This window comes from Dipodomys ordii, unplaced genomic scaffold (assembly GCF_000151885.1).
Source record: "Dipodomys ordii isolate 6190 unplaced genomic scaffold, Dord_2.0 Scaffold91, whole genome shotgun sequence".
Lineage (NCBI taxonomy): Eukaryota > Metazoa > Chordata > Mammalia > Rodentia > Heteromyidae > Dipodomys > Dipodomys ordii.
This window is the reverse complement of record NW_012267307.1, coordinates 2924279-2946245: the sequence shown is the minus strand read 5'-3', so window position 1 is coordinate 2946245 and position 21967 is coordinate 2924279. Positions and strand designations below refer to the sequence as shown.

General features: G+C 58.1%; 1 protein-coding gene across 3 annotated transcripts in view; it reads left to right on the top strand.

Moving 5' to 3' along the window:
* Mbp (myelin basic protein) overlaps window positions 1-19816 on the top strand; it is a 56063-nt gene extending 36247 nt beyond the window's left edge. The window contains exons 4-8 of one of the 3 annotated variants that reach the window (XM_013026127.1): window positions 11691-11786; window positions 12566-12601; window positions 12922-12954; window positions 15539-15661; window positions 19279-19816. In XM_013026127.1, the coding sequence (XP_012881581.1) occupies window positions 11691-11786; window positions 12566-12601; window positions 12922-12954; window positions 15539-15661; window positions 19279-19323 (333 nt within the window). In that variant the 3' untranslated portion in view covers window positions 19324-19816. Of the gene's footprint in view, window positions 1-11690; window positions 11787-12565; window positions 12602-12921; window positions 12955-14291; window positions 15022-15538; window positions 15662-19278 lie in introns of those variants that run through there. The other 2 variants (XM_013026128.1, XM_013026130.1) reach the window with 2 other exon arrangements.
* Window positions 19817-21967: the final 2151 nt, after the last annotated feature.

The window sequence follows — 21967 nt, the reverse complement described above, 5'->3', positions numbered from 1 at the left end:
TCCCCAAGCGCTCCTCCCAGGCCAGGCTCAAGCCTGAGGGGACACGGGAATGCAGCTTGCATCATCTGCTCAAATGGGGCTCTCATGGTAGAATGTAGCAAGACACGGAATGCCACACACATGCATGCACGTGCACATGTAAACACACACACACACAAATGGCTGCTGTCCCAACCCCTCCCCTCCCTCCCAGGCACACGCTGGCCCTGCTCCTGCCCACCCCCTGGGGACGCACAGACAGCACCAGCCTTTGTGTTCCCACACTGGCAGTTGACCTTCAAGGGAAGTGCATAGAACATTCCTTGAGAAGGCATATTCTTCTGAGAGCCCTAAATGAAAAGTGCATTGACAAAGCCCTTTCTCCTTTGTTGTCAGAAGAAGGGCTGCGTTGTTGCTGGGAAGGGGCAGGTTTCCCCTTCCTCAGATTATCAGGCTTTATGGGAGGGGGCCGACCTTCGGGGTGGAGACTGGAAGGAACATACCCACGCAGACCCCCCCGCCCCCTCCTCTGTTCCTGGGCTGTCCCTCGGCCGGCTCAGCGCAGGGCCAGAGCTTTGAGCGTGGACTCAGTGGGAGGAAATAAAGCTGCCCAAGCTGCTGACACAGCCAGACAGTCACACCGGAGCAAGCATGCCCGGCCTGGCGCTGGGTCGATTCTCCTCGTTCCACTTTTGGGGTTTTTAGAGCAAGGCCCCTTGCTGGTGTGTCTTCACCAGCCTCTCCCTGCTCGCTCTCCTTTAAGGCTCATTTATAACCGGCCTTGCTCCGCCAGCACTCTGACATCATAGGACACCAACTGCGCTCACCCCAATCAGACTTACCAATTAACCACCATGTTTATTTCCCGTTAGGTTTTATTGCATTTTAATCTTATTAAACGTCTTCCAGTTCATCCTTCATTGCTAACACTGCTGTCCTAATTTGTGGCTGCATTCCCTCGGGAACATAAGCTTCAGGGGTGACACGAAGGACACAGTAGCACCTGTGTGGCACCAGCAGTGTTTCCAGGACGAGCTGTGCCCTGCCTGGGCCACAGTGCACTCTCCCCTCCCCCCCGGGGGAAGAGGCACAGGTGGAGCCAAACCGGACCGGAGGCAGTGGCCCTGCCACTCGGGGTCATGAGACAGAAGTCCCCTGGAGACATGCAAGTGCCGCAAGCATATTCACTCACTGTGCCCCAGCCAGGACTGTCTGCGATTCTCATAGGAATTCCTTAGGGAAGGTCCGTGCCCCGATGCGTCGCTGGCCAGATGTGTCGGCCTGGTGCCCACTGTTCACGCTGTCCTTCTGTGGCCACCTGGGCCGTGGCCACCTCTCCTTGCATGGCCTCGCAGGCTGCGGTGTGGTGTGGGGGATGTGCTGGGCTCTCCGTGAGAGCCAGGCCCTGTCTGCTGTGCTGTACTTAACGGTGGCTGTCCTTGGGGGCTGCAGGGAAGTTTGAGTTTGTTGTTGATTCCCACTTTGTGTACATTGTTTCCTTTTGTGAATTTTATTAAACATTGACCAGCACTAGAGTGGTGTACTGATTGCACGTGGATGTTGTAAGTTTCTTCTTGGTGCCCCTGACTAACAAGTGGCATGGTGCACTGGGTGCCCTCGGCCCGTGAAACACCAGCAGGTAAGTCGGGGCACGGGGGCCGTGGACCGCCGTCACCTCGGACCATGCGCTGTCCTGATCTTCGTGCCACCGTGCTGCCGAGGTTGGGGGAGGAGGAGGACTGAGTACAGCAGGCCAGGGAACCCAGCCGGGACACACGGGCCACGCTCTGAGCCCCGGCAAGCCTGTGCTCAGAGGCCGTCTGGAAGCAGGCCGGCTCCTGCCAGGGGGTGAGGCCTCCCAAGGGGAAGGGCTCCCCCGGGGTGTGGGGAAGGAGAGCGGCGCTGCCGGACGGCTGCAGACAGCGCCCAGCGCGCCCTGCCCCGCACTCTCCGCTTACGCCCGCCTCCCCGTCGCTGACTGTCCCTGGGGCTAAAGCACTAGCCACGTGGGGGCTGCGGTGCCGGCTGGCGGCGGAGGACGCAGCTGGACGTCTGGAGACGCAGATGCCCTCTGGGGGAGCCCCTCCCCCGGCTCCCATGGGAAGCACCACGACGTGCACCACATCGCATTCACACACTGCCGAGATTCCTCCAGCCCTGACTACGTGCATGGCGCTCGCTCGCCCGAGTGGCTCTGCAGTGTCACCACGCTGCACGCTGCCTCGACCACCCCGCTTCCTGCAGAACCGCGGGCAAGGGGGCATGCGGCAGTGAACTCGCGACTGGGAACCGCACACCTCTGCTTGCCCCGTGAGATCCCCTTCCCACCTCCCCAGCCTCGGGGCTGCCCTGGCCGTGGAGCAGAGCCTCCCTGTCGGCCCCCAAGTTCACTCGCAGACACCCCCGGCAGCACGGCCCTGTGAGCTGCACGCCCCCCCTCGGCCGTCTGTCCTCCCAGACCCGGGAGGCCAGGGTGTAGTGGTGGAGGCCTCACCAGCTGGCAGAGCTGGCACAGCGCCCTGCTGTGGTGCTCTTCATAGAGTGGCCACTGTGGCCACGGACCGTCCATGGAGGGCCGCTCCATGCTCTCGGGGTCGGCCCGCTGTTCTGGGGACTGGCTGCTCTGCCCAGCCTGCCCACAGAGGCTTACTCCAGAACAGAGACTCCAAGTCTTGCTCTTTGAGATGCCTGATATCAGGAGATAAGGTCGCAGCAGTTCCCTCCAGTCCAGAGACAGTGCCTCCTGTGGGGGTGGGGAGGCTCCTTGCGGGATGCACACCTCCGGGTGTGGTCTCAATGCTAACCCCGTCACGCCGGCCACGTGGCTACAGCCACTGCCAGTGGCCCAACCAGACTCCATTCCACCCGTAACCTGCACAAGACTACTCTTGAGGGTTCATTCCTTGACTACTAAAGTAAGTTTTCTCTCTCATTGTCTGTCTGTCTGTCTGTATCTCTGTCAAAAAGTCACTTCCTACACACCATTCGCCTCGCCCCTGCAATGCTAGTCTTTCAGCCTGGCTTTCATTCACATGGCAGACACTCTCCTGTAACTACTAGAACACAGAGAATCTGAGCGGGGCCAAATGCCACCTGGCAGGCTTGGTAACGGGCGCTGAGCCCAGCACGGCTTTCGCTGATGAATGTGGAGTTCTCTGAACACTGACTGCTTTGTGTTCCAAAGGCCTCAGCCCCGCCAGTGTGAGGAGGAAAGTACCACTCCCCATCCCCGCCGGGGAGCTGGAGCACTGTCTCCTCTGATTTCATCTCTGCTTCTAAATCCAGCGCAGGCACGGACAATCACTGCAAAGGCAAATTAGCCTACTCTACACCTCGGCCCAGACTGAAGAGCCAACCCTTCTCCACCAGACTCCTTCCTGACTGCCGCTTCCAGGGTGGCAGAAGAAAGGGCCTCTAACCTGTCTTTCCTGTTCTTACTCCAGCTACTGCACTGCCTCCTCCTTGGATAATCTGATTCTAAACACCCTTCATCCGTCTGTCCTTCTATCTGTCCACCCATCCATCCATCTATCTTCTGGATTCTCTCTGCCGGCCTCTGGCCCATTGACCCTCCATCTCCTGTTTGCCCTGCCCCACCAGGGTGGCCACCCATCCCAGAGTCACTGGAGCTGGTGGGTCGGTGAGTGGTACCACGGTGGACTCACCGGCCGCTCTGTGTCCTCGGCAGGTACCCTGGCTAAAGCAGAGCCGGAGCCCCCTGCCTGCTCATACCCGCAGCCAGCCTGGGCTGTGCAACATGTACAAGGTAAGACCGCGCCGCTCCGCCTGCCGGCCTCCAGTGTGCGAGCGGCGTGCAAGGCCGGGGCCAGCACGGCCAGGGCTCAGGACCTCCGGGGGCCTCGGGGCCCCGCGGGTCTCCCAGAGTGAGGAGAGCATCCGGGATGGATGGCCCAGGCTTCCGCTGCGGGGCGGTAGAGGCAAGTGGGGGTGTGAGCCCCACTCAGCAAGTGACAGGTGGGCCGCGGGGAGGGGAGCAGCCCCAGGCCTCGGGCCCCAAAGCAGAGGCTTCTCAGAGGCTGCAGGCTGACCCCAGAGGGCCACGGCACAGGGCTCCCGCCGCGTGTGCCACACGGCAGTGTCCAGCGGCTGTGTGGCACTGTGGGAGTTAGGGCAGGCCCCCGGCCCCCGGGCGGCCACGCAGCCTGGGCTCCTAGGCCAGCAGGAGGCCTGCGCCAGTGGCCGCGCCTCCCTCCCTGCGCTGCCCGGCACACACACCCCAGGCACAGTCCTTGCCAGGAGAGGGTGAGGCCTCTGTCCCGCCCGTGTCTCCTGGGGGCCCCGGGAGCCGTCGCTGGCCTCCAGGCTGTCCCTGGCCTCCACACCTCTCTGTTCTGGGCGGTGCACGGGCCGTAGCTGCCTCCAGGCCAGGCCTGTGTGCGGAGCTGGTGAGAAGGGGTTCCCTCTGTGTCTCTATGCACACATTTATACATGCGTGCGCACAAGCACATACATGCACACGCGTGTGTGCACACCGACGCAGGTACATGCATACCCATCCTCCCACTGCCTCCTGAGCCAGCATCCTCGGGAGGCCAGAGCATGGGGGAGAGGAGAAGCCCACAGGCGGAATTCCACTGAGAACTGCAGCCAGGGGAAAGGCAAGAGCAGCCAGGAGAGAGCACCAGCTGCTCTCTAATTGTTCTGCTTGATCAAAGCTGGTTTGATTGGCACCTGTGTCAGTGTGGGCAGAAAGAGGCCACAGCCACAATTCAGAAGTGGCTTGCAGGCAGGCCGCGGACAGCTCCTCCCCAGCTCCCAGGTAGAAAGCAGGGGTGGCAGGCAGGCAGGCAGGGCCAGGGTCCCCCCTGCAGGAAGGCTTGAAGGAAGAGATACCCTGAAACAAGACTTCTGAGGGGCACAGAGGCTCTTCTAAGCCATGAGGAGTCTGGAGGGAAAGGAGAGGCTGTGTCCCTTCCAGTGTGACCTCTTTTGTGGCTATCACATATGAAGAATAGAGGAAGAAGGTAGGGCTTTATTTTCACCCCCACTAAAAGAAATCATTTCTTATCCTGTGTTATTGTTGGGGTTTTATTTTTTGCTTGTTTTAGGGTGTTTTGCTTTATTAAACATAGCAGTTAGGAAATGTAACAACCAAGCAGGCTTCACAGGTTGGCAACACCTTCCTACCCCCAGCCTCACACCCTCGGCCTCTGGCCTCCCCAGACCTCCCCGGCCTCCCCGATCCTCAGCCTCCCCGGCCCCGAGTTTCTAGGGAGGACCACGACAGTGGAAGTTTTCGCCTGGGAGAATGAACTCCTCAGGCTCCCAGTGCTCCCTGTGGCAGGCAAAGCTCCCTGAGGGGCAGGCTGGGGGGCAGGTGTGGCTTAGGGGAGAACAGTTGCCTTGCACCGTGGGTGGGGGGGTGTCCCTCTAGGAAAAGGGACAAGTATCTGGAGATGTGCTGGCAGGCTGGTTCCCACCGTGCCAAGTAGAAGGGCCAACCTGCTAGCCCTGAGGCCTGACTGGCCCTTTGAAGCAGGACCTGGCTGGGTCCCTCGCTTCCATCACACAGAAACGCGTCCTTTAAACAATGCTGGCATTGACTAGGCTGGCATCTGTTGGTCTACCCGCATTTATCAAATTAATCAGTAACTAGCAAATAAAACTTCTGCAGTTTCCCAGATGTTAACTGACAAGTCTGTTGGGCTCCGCCAACAGCTGCCGATTTCTTGTTCTCATAGATAAACCTGATTCTTATTTCTAGATCACAGCTCAGTGTAAGGTAGGCCGACAACCTTCGGAAATGAGTTAATCAATTAAACACAATTTGAAAAAAAAATACCCCCTTGCCACATGACCACCAGTGAGTCCCCGGGCTGCTGCCCAGTCTAGTTTGTAAGATGACCCTCCAGTCCTGCCCACCAACCTATGCTCTAGCAGTCTAAAGAACTGGGTTCTGCTGGGTGCCAGTGGCTCACACCTGTAATCCTAGCTATTCAGGAGGCTGAAATCTGCGGATCTCAATTCAAACCAGCCCGGGGAGGAAAGTCCATGAGATTCATATCCCCAAAGAGCCACCAGAAAACCTGGAAGTGGATCTGTGGCTCAGGTAGTAGAGTGCTAGCCTTGAGCAAAGAAGTTCAGGAACCGTGCCCAGGTCTTGAATCAAGCCCCAGGACTGGCACACATACTAAATAACTGAGCCCTGACTGCAGTCCCGAGGCCAGGCCTGTGGACTCCCGCGACTCTTTGCCTCCATGAGTTGACACTGAGGGGACAGTGCAGTGCTGAGCCTCAGTTTCCCCTGTGGGCAAGAAACCAAGGGAATCACCACTGTCTTCAAGACTTGGGGTGAGCTGTGCATCCAAGGAACCTGGCAGACTAGACTAAGAAAACGCTATGTGAAAACTGTCACCTCTGGCCCCAAGATCGGGGACCTTGGGTCGAGGGCATTCCCGAGGGACCCTGAGACCGGGAACCTTGGTTTGAGGGCATCCCCGAGGGGCTTTTACCCAACTCCTTTGCCTCAGTGCTCCAGCGGCCTCGTTTAATTGCACACCCAGGACTAGGTGTGTGCTTGAGGCCCTGTGGCCGTGGTGCAGACCACCCCTGGAGTGGGGCGGGGGGAGAAAGCCCAGGCTGGTGATCTCCATGAGATGCCAATTTCAGATTCATGGCAGAGCAAACCCTCTCCCAGGAGTACGGATGCTGGTCTCGCTGCTGCTGTCTGGGAACAGCCTCCACATTCAAGGAACAAGTCTCCACGCGCTCTGAGGGCACTGACCTCAGCTGCAGGAGTGACCTCTGCTACCCCTGGCTAGGTTGACCTCCTGCCGCCTACCCAGCAAAGTGGAAATCCTCGGGAATCCCTTCCTGACTACTGTGTGCAGCGCCCCCTGCTGGGCACTGGCAGTGGTGTGAGCTGAGGGAAAAGTTTTTCAAAAACTGCAGGCCACAGCTGCACGTGACAAGCTGCTGGGCAAAGAGGCAAACCAGGCTGGCACCGTATGCAGCAGGTCGCTTCAGCGCGTGCTCACCTGCGAGTCTGCGGGAAGCCAGGTCTGAAAGCCAGGCGTGGCCATGAGACCCAGAGTTATCCTGAGCGCTAAGCCCGACACCTTCCTAGGAGTGTGCCTCATTTTAATCAGTAGATGTCTTTCCGGTGTTCAGTGGTCTCCAGTCCCCAGCTCCAGTTCTGCGCGGGCGGCGGGCCCTGGGACAGGCTGGCTGGCTGCTGGGTCCTGGAGGGCGCCCCTCCCCTGTGGCAGGCTGTCTGGCCCCGAGATGCTGGCGTGTGGAGCCTGGCAAGCAGCTGAGAACGGTCCACTCAGAGTTTTTATTTTAGAGTTCATCCGAGCACTACCCTGCGTTTGTCCTGAAACGGACAGCAAAGAAACGTTTCTCTATCCCAGTAGTCAAATCTGCTGCTCAACTGCCCGGCGGGAGGAGGAACGTCAGCTGGATTCACCCTTCTTCCTCAACTGCCTCCCTGCCCTGCACCCCGCACCTCAGCATACCCACCCCCTCCACACCCTGCCCTCCCTCCTAGCCCTCCCTTCTCCTCCTGGAGGCTGGCCCTATTTGCAGTAAAGCAAGAGCCTGGTAAGGAGCCCAACCTCTAAACTCCACCTGCTACTCCTGACACCCACCTGACACCCCACCAGTCCTCCACCCCAGGGCCTCCTCTGGAAACAGCAGGGAAGTGGATCGGATGGCTTTAACAGCAGTTTCTTTCTTTTTCTTTTTTTGGGGGGGGTCCAGCCGTGGGGCCTGAACTCTGAGCCTGGGCGCTGTCCCTCAGCTCTTCATCTCAAGGCTAGCGCTCTACCACTTGAGTCACAGCGCCATTTCGGGCTTTTTTCTGTTTGTTTATGTGGTGCTGAGGAATTGAAACCCAGGGCCTCGTGCATGCAAGGCAAGCACTCTACCACTGAGCCACCTTCCCAGCCCCTAACAGCACTTTCTGAATGCGATATCTAGCGGTGGGTGAGACGTTACCAAAAACCAGAGAGGACAACCAGCCAATGGGGTGCCAGGGCCCAGCGGGGGCCGCCGGCCCGTAAACAGCAGGGACTGGACGGGGAGAGGCGGGAGGAGCCAAGCCTGCAACTCCAAGCAAGCTAACGAGGGTCCGTGGGCAGCGCCTATGTATTTTACTATGTGAGCTAGCTTACAATACGGAGGGTATTTTGTGCGCAGGTGTGTGGATTTTAGCACATGCGCACACTTGCGTGGTACTGCTGCTGTCAGAATATGTCACCCCCAAAACCAGGATCCCGCTCTGGCCAGGCCACACCTCCTCGTGCCTCACACCACCCACCCCATGCTGGTCTCTCGCGGTGTTGATCTTCTTCAGAACGCCCCGGGACTAAGATCACACGGTATGGAATCCTTTCCAAATGGCTTTTCTACACATCGGGTCTTGGAAGCCCACTGACTGAACTACTATGTATATCAAACACTGTCCCTTTTTACTTGCTGAGCAGCATTCCATTGCATGAACATACCACAGAGTGCCCGTTCATTTGTCCACTGAAATAATACTCGGGCTGCTTGCAGTTCCTAGTGACAACACACTCGGTGGTTACATTCACACATACGTCTGTGTGAAAACATAAGCTTTTATTAAAAGCTTATTAAAATTTAAAACTTAAATTGTTTCCCTCTGAAAGGCTAGTGACTCGGCATGATGGAGACCGTGGGTTTGATCCCTCACTACTGGAGAAAATAATATATAAACAATACATATATTTTTAAAATAAGCCAGGCGCTGGTGGTTTGTTCCTGTAATCCAAGCTGCTCAACAGGCTGAGAACTGAGGATCACAATTTGAAGACAGCCAGGACAGGAAAGTCCAGGAGACTCATCCCCTGTTAACTACCAGAAAGCTGGAACTGGTGACTCACAGTGGGAGAGTGTTAACCTTGAGCCAAAGAGCTCAGAGAGAGCACCCAGGGCCTGAGTTCAAACCCCACAACTGACCCCCCAATATATATATATATACACACAAATATATGAAATACATTACACATGGTCAATCTATTCATTATAAAAATCACTTCTGAAGAACATCCTTTCTGCTTTCTATCACTCAAAGCGGGAAAGGGGCTTGCACAGCCTCTAGCAGGCAGGCCTGACTCCATCGGAAGCAGCTTACTTGTTTTCCTGAGCCACAGCTGTGGCCATGCCGAGTAACTCCGGTGCTCCACACCCTGACGACGTTTAGCATCTCTTGCGCACGCTCTGTTACTGCCCCGCCGCTCTGGCCAGTGCTTTCCTAACGACTTGCAGGCCACACACCTGCGATATGCGGTTTGCGCCCACGCAGTCAGGGCGGTGAAGGGTCATCCCAGTGCTCTCTCCCTCCTCTAGCAAGTTGATTTCTGTCTGTCCACTGGTAAGAGCTGAGTGTTGCTGTGGTGGCAACTTTTTTTTGTTTCAATCCATTATCTTAAAACGTGATTGTTAACTATTTTCTTCCAGTCAGTAGCTTGCTGTTCATCTTCTTAATGGAGAATCTTCTTATAGAGAAGTCTAAAGCTTTGATGAGGTTCAGTTTATCCACTGTTCCTCCTGGGCTAGCTTTTTGCACACCAAATTGTGAAGGTTTTTCTGTCTTCTAAAAATTTAGAACATTACATGGCAACCCCAGACTTGGGCTCATTTTTACTTTTACATGACCCCTGAACTGGGTTAGGGCTTATTTTTGCACAGAAGGAAGGGTGTCTAGTTGTTTTAGTGTTGCTGGCTGCATGGAAGTCCACTCTACACTGAGCTGTGCTTGTGCCCTTGCGAGAATCAGTCAGGGGCATGTGTGTGGCTCCACCCCAGATGCTGAGATGCTCAGCCTGATTACTAGGTCTATACAGCAAACTTGAAAGCAAACAAGTCTTCTTCTCTCTGGCATTATTTAGCTGGTTTGATTCCTTTGCATTGTCAGCCAGCTCAGAAGAAGTTTATCCAGAATTTATCAAACCCCTGCTGTCAATGGCATTGAACCTGTGCACCAGTCTCTGTGACGATCCAGCCCATGAACATGGTGCCTCTCCAGTTAAGGCTTGGCTTTCTTTTCTGCTCGCTAGCATCAAGATGCAACAAGTGGAGCTCGGGTGGAGCTAGCCTCTGTTCCTCCTTTCTTCTGTGCTATTAGGCATGGGAGGATGATATCACTGCTCACTGCTGATCTACAGAAATAGGATTGCTTAAATGTTCTTCCAATTAGAAATCCACCGTAATGATACCTGCATGGTATAATTACACCTGTTGGAATTATGTGACTACCTGGAGTTATCTGTGATAGTTCCATTAGATTCCGCAGGGCAAGTCATCTAACGCAGTCTGCCTGTTCATCTGCCAGTGGTCTTGGTGTACCTGGACCTTGTCTCCAGGTGCGCTTACCCCAGATTTTGTAGTTCTGGGAGCTGAAATGCGGCCACAGACTTGGTGAGCTCCTGAAGAGACTTAGATTACGTCCCCCTGCGAAGTCAGGTGGGCCATATATTCATTATGAAAACAGGTAACAGATGTGTGGTGCCGGCGTTTCGTTAGATTTCTCACAGCACGAGCCTGCGCGGCATGCACGAGCGTTCATTCATGCGTCCAGGGCTTTTCCAGCGGGCGCGGCCAAAGAGGCTTTCGGATTAGAAACCCAGGTGGAAGGCGCCATCCGGGGAAGTTTGTGATGTGGGAGCTCCACCTGCTGGGCCTTGCCCTCAGGAGCAGTCCTGGTTTCACCTCTTCACAAGACGGGGTGCCGTGCCGGGGTGGTGAGGGGGGATTGGGGGCCAGTGAGCTCAGTGGTGCACTGGATGGCAGACAGAAGAGCCCAGAGACCATGGCAGCAGAGGGGGAGGGGGGCTCAGGGAGGGAACTTCGGACCTGGAGAGGCCTGGTATGGAAGGGTGTGTGTCTGTGTGTGTGGCAGGGTGTGTGTGTGGCACGGTGTGTATCTATGTGGTGTGGCAGGGTGTGTTCTGTGCAGGGGAACAGTCGGGGCATGTGCGGACAAGATGAGCACACTCCCGGCAGTGGAGGGCTCATGATATCTCTTGAAAACCAATGTGCAAGCTGGGCGCTGGAGGCTACACTGACAGTCCTAGTTCAGCTCAAAAGGCTGACATCTGAGGATCAAGGTTCAAAGCCAGCCTGCGCAGGAAAGTCTGTGTGGGACTCTTCCAATGACCCACCAAAAAGCTGAAAGTAGAGCTGTGGCTCAGGTGGTAGAGAGCCAACCTTGAGGAAAAATGCTGGGGGACAGCACCCAGGCCCTGTGTGCATTCAACCCATCCCAGCACAGGTGCGTACACACACATACACACATGTATGCTCACCACACGTGTATGCGTGCACACACACAGAGCCCCGGATCCCGTAGCGCATGGGGGCTACAGCACACTCTGAAAGCAGAGGCCTTGCAAATGAGCGGATGCGCTGGCTGTGGTGGGTTGGTTTGTGTCCCCCGGAGCTTTTCCTCTTTCCCAGCCAGAGGCCTACTGCAACCAGCGGGCGTCCCTCTCGGCTTTGTTTATCCTGTGCAGGCTGAGCACGCTCACCCTTAAACAGCCCTCCCTCCCCCTCCGCCATCGAGCCCAGCTCCTGCGTCGGGTGTGTCCCACGCACATCCCAGGCTGGTGGGTGCCCTGGCCGTCACTCTGAAATTGGCCCTGTGCCCAGGCAGCTGGGACTCAAGACTCGGCCTCCACGAGAGGACAGGCCCGGCCTCCTCATGAGCCCAGGCCTCTCTCTTCCAGGACTCCCACCACACAGCGAGAACAGCGCACTACGGTTCCCTGCCGCAGAAGCGGACCCAAGACGAAAACCCTGTAGTCCACTTCTTCAAGAACATCGTGAGTAACGGCACGGGAATCTGGAGGCTGCGGGGAGCGGGGGGGGGGGGGGGGGAGAAGGAGCTCTCGTCCTGGGCCCAGGGGCCTCCAAGCACGGCCGAGGCTCAGGCGGGTGTCTTGGGGTGCCGCTGGCATGGGGACTTGACCTTCAGGGGCCGTGGCCCTGGGTCCCAGCTTGGGGGGAGGCGGTGAGTCTTGGCTTGTCTGCCGCTTAGAACACTGCAGGTTGAGCGCCCAGCTCAGTTCTGCTGCAGCCGTGCTGTGTGTGAGCCGCAGCCTTTCTACAACCGCATCAGCGAGCGGACGGGAGGGCCTGGGGCATTCTCAGGACAGCGTGCATCTGTCCCACATCACAGAGGAGATGCAGGTGCCCATGCGACACAGCATGCTCCAGAGTACACTAGCTCGTAATAATAGTAACAACAACAGTGCTAGCAATGATCAATAACACGAGTCCTGAGTTTATGGGTCGTGGCAAGCGGAGCAGGGCTTGTGGGGATGGTAAGTGCATGTGTAAGGTGGAATTCACAGCCCGTGGTTTTCCTACAAAGCTACAGATAAAGGTCTATAAAGACAGAAGCAAGGCGCGGGCTGGCGGAGGTGCAGCGCGTGCCACCCGGCTGTGCCAGGCAGGCCGGGGCACTTGATTCAACCCGGAGGCACCGGTGGGGGCCCAGGACAGGCAGACAGCACAGCTCACAGACCCCAGGGCCCCGGCCCCCCCATGCAGCAGAGAGCACCCCAGGCTGCCTCCCTCAGCTCCCCCTTCTCTGTTCCAGGTGACTCCACGCACTCCACCCCCATCGCAAGGCAAGGTAAGGAAGATTCTGGATGTTTTCACCAAGCAGCGCTTTGCTCCTCGACTTTCCCTGAAAGGGCAGAACATGCTGAGAGGAAGTTCCCTCAGACCGTGTGCCCTGGGGCTCCCTCACAAAGCAGGGTGCAGGCCCCAGTGGGCGCCGTCCCGCAGCCACGCAGAGAGGCCCAGTCCATCCGAGGGCTCCGCACGCTGGCTGTGCCATGGTCTCCAGCGCGGGGCAGAGGGCGGGGGACACGTCCGCAGTCCACGCACCAGCTGCCACCGTGTCTGTGTGTTGCGATCACCCCTCACGGTGTCTCTCTCTTCCCCACACAGGGCAGAGGCCTGTCCCTGAGCAGATTCAGCTGGGTAGGTGACACGCGTGTCCTCAGCTTCCTTCTCCTCTCTGTCTGCTCTTTCTGTGCCGCTCTCTTTCAGTTGCTTAACGGTCCAGCCTCTTTTCCTCCCCAGACCTCTTTGCCCTGTGCGGCCATGGCTTGCTTCCTTGTCCCTTTGCAACATGCTGTGCTGGGGACCTGGGCCTGCTGGACACTGCTGGATGCTCAGGGGTGCCCGGCCAGCCCCCCTAGCTCCTGCCCGGGAAGGAGGCACAGGTGGCAGGAAAGACCCCCTCCATCCCCCTGGATCCAAGGGGGACTGAGGCCCACACCCCCATAACAACCCCAAGTGCTAGAAAAGTAATACCACTGGTCGAAGTAAAAGATGCTAATTTGCAATAATCTCATTAATCTAAGGATTCTTGGCTTTGCTTCTGTTTGAGTTGTGACTAAAATTGGTATTTTGAGCCATAGGGAAAAGCTTCTTAAGAATTTTAGGCTAAGTTTCAGTAGTAGCTGTGTTTTTACTTTGCATAAGTTAGCCTTTTCAGAATACAATGGAGGAACAAACGCCAATCTGTGGGTGAGGAGCGGCTCTCTGGAGACCTGGGGAGGCCCAGGGGCTCAGTACGGTCTGGGGCCTGCTGCACCTGCACTCCACTGAGAGCAACCTACAAGTGGATGAACGGAGTTTGAAAGAAGACAGGAAGGAGGAGGGGAGGGAGCAGGGAAAGGAGGAAGGAAGGACAGGAAAAGGCAGGAAAAGGGAGGCAGGGGAGGAAGCATCCCTTCTGAGAAAGACAAGAAATGCTGTGACACTCCTGGGTGATTCCAGCCCTTTATCGACTGGAATTAGGAACCAAGACATTTGCTGGCATGTTTCATAGATCACACTGGGCCGACCTTTCCTTCAATGGCAGTAATGTAGGAAGTGCACCTGGACTGGCAGTCATCAGCCCCGTTCGTCTCCGCTTTTCTGCGCCAGCAGGATGCAAAGGCGACACTAAAGAATGACATGCACTTTGACCCAGAACTCTTTTCTAGCTGCAGCTTCATCGGCCCAGCTTTCTGGGCCTGGACTGTTAGACTTGGCGAAACCAGCACTTGTGTGTGGTGAGGGGCCAGCCCAGCAGCCCGGCAGCCCATAGCCCACACCCGCAGTGGAGGACGCCACCTCTTCTTGGAACCTCTCCGACTTCCATCCTGCTAGCGTTTCTCAGATTTCTCCTTTCTCAAAGCACATCTCTCTTCTCCATATTTTCTTCCATGGTTTCTCTGTTTTCAGGCTGCAGAGCCCTCTGTGTGTGTGGAGTTTGGGGAAGTCTTGATTTTCCTAAACTATGTTGTATGTGTTCGGATGCATTCCAGGCTCTCCAGAGGCAAAAGCGGCAAGAAGTTGAAGTGAGAAAAGTCACAGAGATGCTCCATCCAAAAGCCCGTCCCTGCAGGCCGTTTGCAGAATCTCCTCATGTTTTTGAAAACAGACCCGAGGGAGGCTGAGCGCCTTGGCCTCTCTGCTTAGCGCGTGCCCACTGGCACGCGTGCCCATGCCTCATGGGGCGGGGCTCGGACCTTCTTTGCCACCTGACTTTGTCCCTCACTCCATCCGATCGCATGGAAACCAAATTTTCTTTTGAAAGCAGGGTCTGGGGCTCCCTGGGCAGCAGCTCTGCGGTGAAGTGCAGGCCAGGCTGCCTGAGTGGAGGCAATGGGCCAGGCTGTTCCCGCGAGGCACCGCGGTGCATGGGACAGGGAGGTGGGGGCAGTGGCCAGGACATGGAGATTCTGACGCTGAACTCTCCCGTGTCTTGCTGGAAAAGCAGGAGGCGGAAACTTGGCTGGGTCCTGGGAACTGAGGCCTGGGGCCTCAGCAGCCCGCCCCAGATCGGAGGCCAGCAGGACTTCCCTGGCCTCTCCACATCCCACGGGCTCACGGTGGAGGCTCCTGCCTGAACACAAGCCGGTCCTGGAACACAGATTCTGATGCGGCCCCACATCTCCAGTGACTGCCCCCACTGCTCCCCCTGGTGGCCAGCAGCACGGCTGCACAATTGCACAGCTGCACTCCCTCCCTTAGCCTGGCTTAGAAGCTCAAAGACGCTGCTACCCTTCCCCGAGGTCACCGGTGGTCACAGGTGTGTGCTCCTGGCCCAGAGTCAAGCTATCTGAGGATGCTGGTGGCTTTCCACTCTGGACCTGGCCATCGGCCTTCTGCTCTAGATGAGGCTCCTGGGAGCAGAGCTCCAAGTGTGTGGCTCTGTCTCAAGGGGCTGGGGAGAGGCAGGACCACGTGCTCCAGGTCCCGGGGAGGGGCCATGTGCCCTCCCACAGCTGCCAGAGGCGGGGTGCAGGCCACGGCTCCTGGACCCTACTCACCTGATGCCTTGTCTTCTCACACAGACTCCCAGCATGGCAATAGGCACCTGCCCCCACAGCTCGGACCTGGGAAACCAGCCTGGGCCTCGGGGCCATAGACCAGGGAGAGGCGCCTCCCTGCCCCACCTCCCCGCCCCACCACGGCCCGGGCAGCGCACCGAGACCACCGGGTGGGACGGGTGCTGCCAGGGTCCCCGTGACATCTGCACTGGACTCTGAGCTCTGGTCTTCTCTTGCAGGGGGCCGAGGGGCAGAAGCCAGGAGTGGGCTATGGAGGCAGAGCTTCTGACTATAGATCGGCTCACAAGGGACCCAAGGGGGCCTACGACGCCCAGGGCACGCTTTCCAAAATCTTTAAGCTGGTAACGTAACCTCCTCACCCTCGGGACACACCAGGGCGCCTCCGTGGGGAGGCGGGTCTCCAGCCTCGTGCCGAGACCCCGGGCCAAGCAGTGAGCCCAGCACAAGAGCAGGGGTCAGGAAGAGGAAAAGCTTCATTCATTCATTCACTGATTCAGTTAGAAGACGGATTCATTTCTGAGAAGCTTAGCTAACAGTCCCGCTGCCCCCGCCCCTTTCAGCCCCCAGCCGAGGCCCAAGGGGCGGGGTGATGGCTTGCCCGGGAGTCAGTGTGGAGCAAGAGGATTTTAGAAAGGTGCCCCATCACGGTGCTGGGCTAGACCAAGCTGTCTGGAGCTGGAGTGGACCTCAGGTGGCTGTGACATCAGGCCTCGGCCGAGGACCCAGCTGGGCATGGAGGCAGCTCTGCTGGGGTACCTGGGAGCAGTCCCAAGGAATGGCCAGGGGTCAAGCAGACAAGAGGGGAGGGAGTCGCTGCACTGTGCAGGGGACCCAGAAAGCCCGGGACGAGCTCAGATGTCTGTCCCTGGGCACCGTGTGGACCAGGCGGGCCACCCTGGGGCACAGCTGTGATAGCCTTACATGGGGCGGGGCCCGCTGGCTCAAGGCCGGGGTCAGTGGGCACCGGGGCCAGCCCTAGCCACGCCAGCCCGCCCCTTGGCCTCCCTAGCACCAGGTCCTTGGCAGAGCTAGTCCAGACCATGCACGGACCCCTGAGGTTCTCAGCCTCAGCCCGTTTCAGGCTGGTTGGAGCTCAGGGCCTTGAGCTTGCTCCGCTTGCCTGCTTGGCCGGTGTTCCCATCCCAGGCCTACTTTCGGCTCTTTGCTGGTTATTCTTATAGAGTCTAGTGGACTTTTCCGTCCTGGCTGGCCTTGAATTGCTATGCTGTGGCCTGTGGAGTAGCTAGGATTATAGGTGTGAACGCCAGTCTAGGCCCACCCAAGGCCTTTTGCAGCCCCTGAGGGTCCAGTCCTGGTCAGACACGGCCTCCAGACTTGGTGGTGTGAAGTGTCCGGGGCACAACACGCATCCTCCAAAGCCTTGTGTCTCTGGGGCCAGGGGTAGGGCCAACTAAGAAGTGTCCGGGGCACAACATGCATCCTCCGAAGCAAGGCCTCGTGTCCCTGGGGCCAGGGTAGAGCCAACTAAGGCCACCCCTGTCCCCGCAGGTAGAGGCCTCACGAGGGACCCAGGGGAGCTTTGTCCTCAGTGGCCAGGCCAGCATTGTGGTGTCCACAGCTTGGGACACTCCCCAGGCTGCCATCCACTAAGTGGAGTTTACCCAGCATCCCCTGCATGCTGTCTGGGTGCCCGGGTGCCCAGGTGAGCAGAGAGAGAAGAGACAACTGGAGGGGCACATGTGTAATCAGGGGTCGGGGTTGGAAGCGAGCGACCTTGGGCCTGTAGGAGAGGAGGGCAGGAGCCGGGGTGGCGGCGGGGAAGCCCCCAGGGCCAGACCCACTCTCCAGGGCCAGACCCATTCGCCAGGGCCAGACCCACTGGGCGAGGATGGATGCGGCGGGGACACCCCCAGGGCCAGACCCACTCGGTGAGAATAGGTGTGGGAGGGCAGCAGGGTGTCACCACAGCCTGGCCCCAGAGGAGGGCGTCCTTGGGAAGAGGCGCCTCCACTTCCACTCTGGGGGAGGCACTGGAGGTGCCCAGCGCCGAGGGGCAGGCACCCTGTGTCTTGATGATGAAGTGCCAACCACCCGGCCCAGACTCAGGAGAACGGAGGCAGACTAGGAAGTCACTGGGCAGACGGAGGCCAAGCTCCACGCCCTGGATCTGCTGAATGTGCCAAGCCTCCCGCCATGCCCTCCATTTGGGGGCCTTTGGCCATCTTTCCCCACAACTGGTTTAGGCTCTGCCGGCACTCACGTGTCCCCACAGCCAGTGCCACAGTGCCACCATCATCTAAGCCAATGACTTCCTCCCCTCCCACGGGAAGAAGAGGCCACGCACCGCTCTCATGCCTCCTTCCAAACACCGCCACCCTGCTCCCCGCTGGATGTTGCCAATGCCAAGAGCAAACGATGGCCCTGCTGGAATGGCTCACCCGGCCCTCTGGCTTCCAGTCCAGCCCAGAGCCGGGCAGTGAGGAGGGCAGATCATGGGAGCCATCGGCTGACAGGAAGACATGAACCCTACAATGTCACCGCACTCCATCCGTGGCGCGCCGAGTCGGCAAAAATTTCCTGTTTGTCTTTCTGGGATGACAGGTGGATATTCCCACAGGACAGGCTCTGAGGACGCACACAGGACACAGCAGCCACGCCCACGTGAGGCGTAGATCCACACCACAGCAGCCACACCATCACAGGCTGGTGATCCCAGCGTCTGTCTCCCTCGGCCAAGAGCGCAGCTTTCCAGAGGGTGCAAGTCTAGGGAAGGTTAACTCTCCAAGAACAGACACCAGGACTTTGGTTTCGAGAATGGCTGTCGCACACCCCACCCCAGCCACTCCATCTAACCTAGACGTTTTCTGTTGGATGCAACTTACCTTATGTGTGTTTTCTGCCATGCAAAGCACCATGGTTTCCTGGCTTGTGGGCAATGATGTGGTTGCAGACCACAGAGATGCTCAGAGACCCAACGCCCAATCCAACACCACATGGCCCCCGAGCCGTGTGCACGCAATCTCCTGTGGGCAGGGTGCCGAGGGGTGCTACTCACTCTGTGTCCTTGGCCAATGCCCTGTGCCGGGGGGCTCTGCGGGACGGGCGTGGGGCGTGCACGTTACTTCCAGGAAAGGGGGACGAGGAAAAACCTCACACCCATGAGGCGAGTGGAGAAAAGCAGGCTGGGCCGCCTGCTGTCCGCAGGAGCCACACCTCGGGTTTGTTCGGAGACAAATCTGAGTGTCAAAAACTCAACCCCACACCTGCCAGTGTGTGTGTGTGTGGGGGGTCTCTCTGGGAAGTGTGTGGCTCTGGGTGATGTCAGCACCTGCCCTGAACTGACCGAGGTCCCCTCTGCCTGGGCTGTCTACCACCGGCCCCAGGTGCCAGCAGCTCTCCAGGCATGCGTGGTGGATGTGCTTTGTAACAAATGTCCCCGGAGCTGCTTTCCTTCAGGCTGCCGCCTCGCAGGCTGGGGTCCCTCTCCGTCATATTGCCCCCCTTATCTTCTTGATTTCAAATCATATTTGTCTAGAAATTAAGTCAGTTCACGGCTTTCAGGCCTCTGGGCTCCGTGAGGTGGGCTGTCGATGGCAGAGGGGACTTGGCCCGGGGTGCTGTCAGCAGGAGGCCTCCTGGGACACATGGCCTTTGCCTCACAGGGTTGCAGGAGTCTGTGGGGGGCAGGGTGCCGAAGCACTAAGGCACTCAGTAAAGCAACCCGGGAGGCAGGTCTAGCTGTGGCCTTCCAGCAGGCTTCCAGAGTCAAGTCCAGTTGCATCCTGGGGCCATGGTCTTACAGTACGCGATCTTAGATAATACTTGCTAAGGGACAGGTGACAACTGGAATGGAAGGATCAATTCCGTGTAGCGTTATTTCTGGACGGGACGTGGCCATGGAGGACGTGGCAGGACTTTGGTGTGGGAAGCGGCTGCCCACGGGACGGCTGGACAGGATGCAGTGTTCTCAGCTAACATCTGTTCCTTCCTTTTCCAGGGTGGAAGAGACAGCCGCTCCGGGTCGCCCATGGCGAGGCGCTGAGTCCTACCCCGTCCCTAGAAACCCTGTCCTTTGCTTCTTAATATAACTGCCTTAAACCTTAATCCCCTGCCTCACTTAGCTAGCTAGAGCAGATGCCCTCTCTCCTAACCCCTGGACCTGGGGGCTGGGGGGGGGGCCATACCCACAACACCTCCCTGACCACCCCAGCCAATATCTGAACAGAGCAAATCAAGACTAAAATGGTTCACACGGTCCTTTTCTGCTGGAAGATTGCGTTTCCTCGGGGTCCCTGCACGGCACCCCGATGCACCCCGGTCCGGTCTCTGCAGACTCAAGTGCACAGACAACCCTCCAAGTTCACCCCACCCCACCCTGGACTCTGCCGCGCAGCACCCCCTCCCCAGCTTTTGTGGGCACTGCCATTAGGCTGGCCACCCAGGCACCAGAGAACACAGTGCGGGACTGTCCTGATCCAGGCTTGCTTTGTTTCTTCCTGATCTCTCTCCTCAGAGCCTTATGTTTCCTAACAGGATCAGACAGTCACGGGGGAGCTGACAGTGGGACTTTCGGTACGTGAGCGTGGGCTGGGCAGCTGTGAGAGTCTGGGGTGGGCTGCGCAGGGAGCGGCCCCCGCACCTACCAGCTGATTTTGAGTGTGGCAGAGGGCAGGAAAGGGATGAGCGGGCCCATGTGGGCCCGCAAAGAAACGGGAGCTTGGGGACAAGCGTGCAGCTGCTGGGTCACAGCGGGTGAACAGGTGGCCGCCAGAGCAGCCACAGCGGAGACCCCGTTTCCTCTGAGCCCAGGGAGAGTCCAGGGAGAGGGTCCGTCTCAGATGGGGACTGTGGGAGTTCTCGGGTGACCTCTTCTTGCTGGGGTGAGCGGTGGCGGCTGGCAGTGGCAGTGTCCATCAGCACACACTAACCCCCGCCAGGAGCTAACAGTCCCTTCCTCCCCTAGATGTCACCCGTCCTTAGCAAATGAATCAGGCCTTGCCCATCGCTGACTCGCTAACCCAGACTCAGGGCTGGCCTGGCCAACCCCACGGGGAAAAGAGCTCTGAGCACCCACGACACCCTGCCCTAACCTACTCACTCACCCTGCGACTCGGCGTGTTTTCGAGAGACCTTCTGAAGCACCGGCGCGTGAGCCCTGGTCCTGTCAAAGAACGCCCAGACCCCTCCCTGGTTAATCCCCTGCTAATTCTGAATGTTCAGCATGGGTCTAAGTAATGCACATTAATATATAGTATCAACGATGAAAGTAAGAAAAACATAAAAAAGAGGAACCAGGTTCCAGAATGAAACCCTTCCAATTGTTCTCCAGGAGCCCTAGCCCGGTGCGTCGGGTCAAGGGAGCACACCCTGTTCTTGAATTTTGAAATAAAGTAAGAAACTTGCAACCCAGCTGGCACAGGTGTCTCATTGCGTGTCCCGGCTGGTAGCAGGTGTGGTGAAGGCACAGCCACACCACAGGAAGTAACAGGAGCGCCCACGCTCTGGCAGAGCCAGGGCCGCCCCACAGCCCCCTCCGAGCCTACACTCGTCAGGGGAGGGGACCGGGGCCAGGACTGCCAGCAAACAGGAAAAGGCTTTGTGGACGTGGTGCGCATGTAGTCTCGCTATGCCGTGCCATTTTGACCTGTGACACATGCAGGAGTGAGTGGGATGCTAACAGATTGCAGCCAGGTGAAACAGGAAGCCACCGGCTCAAACCAACAGGCCCAGAACAAGTGAGGGAGAAGAGGAAGCTTTTCCTTCAAGTAGAACACAGCCAACAAACGCAGCAGGGGAGAGACAACTGAACACCCCTAGCTGCGGGGCTCAGGCATGGTGGGGCTGTTGTGGCGTGCAGGCCCCAGGAGTGGGCTGTAAGGGCTCAGGGCCTCTATTCCAACACATGCTCATTGCCGGGGGCCTGCAGGGCCATGGCAGCAGCACTCAGTGCCCACATGGCACTGACACCCCCCATGCCCAAACCTGCACTCACAGGGCCTGCTGTTTGCACAGAACCCACATGACCCCTTTGACCGCAGCATCTGTATATCATGCCTACGTGCACTGTTACACCTAAGCCATACAGACACAATTTAAAATACAACTTGTTCGCCCCATGTCTGCTTGAATCAGAGGTTGTGGGTGCCACAGCGCTCAGCTCCAACTGGCACGGAAAGTCTGTCCTCTCCTGGCAGCTTTCCTGTGAGCCTCACAGAAAAGAGGCTATCTTTGGCGTGTGAACTTACAGAGGTGAGCAGGCAGCCGCGCCCAGCCGTCAGAAGGCTGCCCTGGCACCTCGGCCCTGTGGTGCACACGCACTGCCCCCTCCATCCTGTGGCCACACAAGGACACCGGTGCTCCACAGCAGCCGGCCCTTCTGCAAGGCTCCCTGGGGAAAGCATCCTGAGTGGGCGGGAGGACCCCGCAGTGGGAACCCCTCGGCCAGCAGAACTAGGTCTCCTTCAAAGGAAGCGCACTAGGCAGCAGGTGGTGAAGACAGCGGCCTACAGCCCTAGTTCCTCACAGGTGGATGACACGGACGCGTCCGGGGCCAGAGTGTGACACACAATGGAGCTGCAGGCCAGCCCGCCGCTATGCTGGCTGAGGTCCCTGCAGTGACTGGCCCGCAGGCACTCCGCAGCCAGCCGGGGTCCGTGGCCCAAGCCCCCAGGCCGGGCCACCCCGCC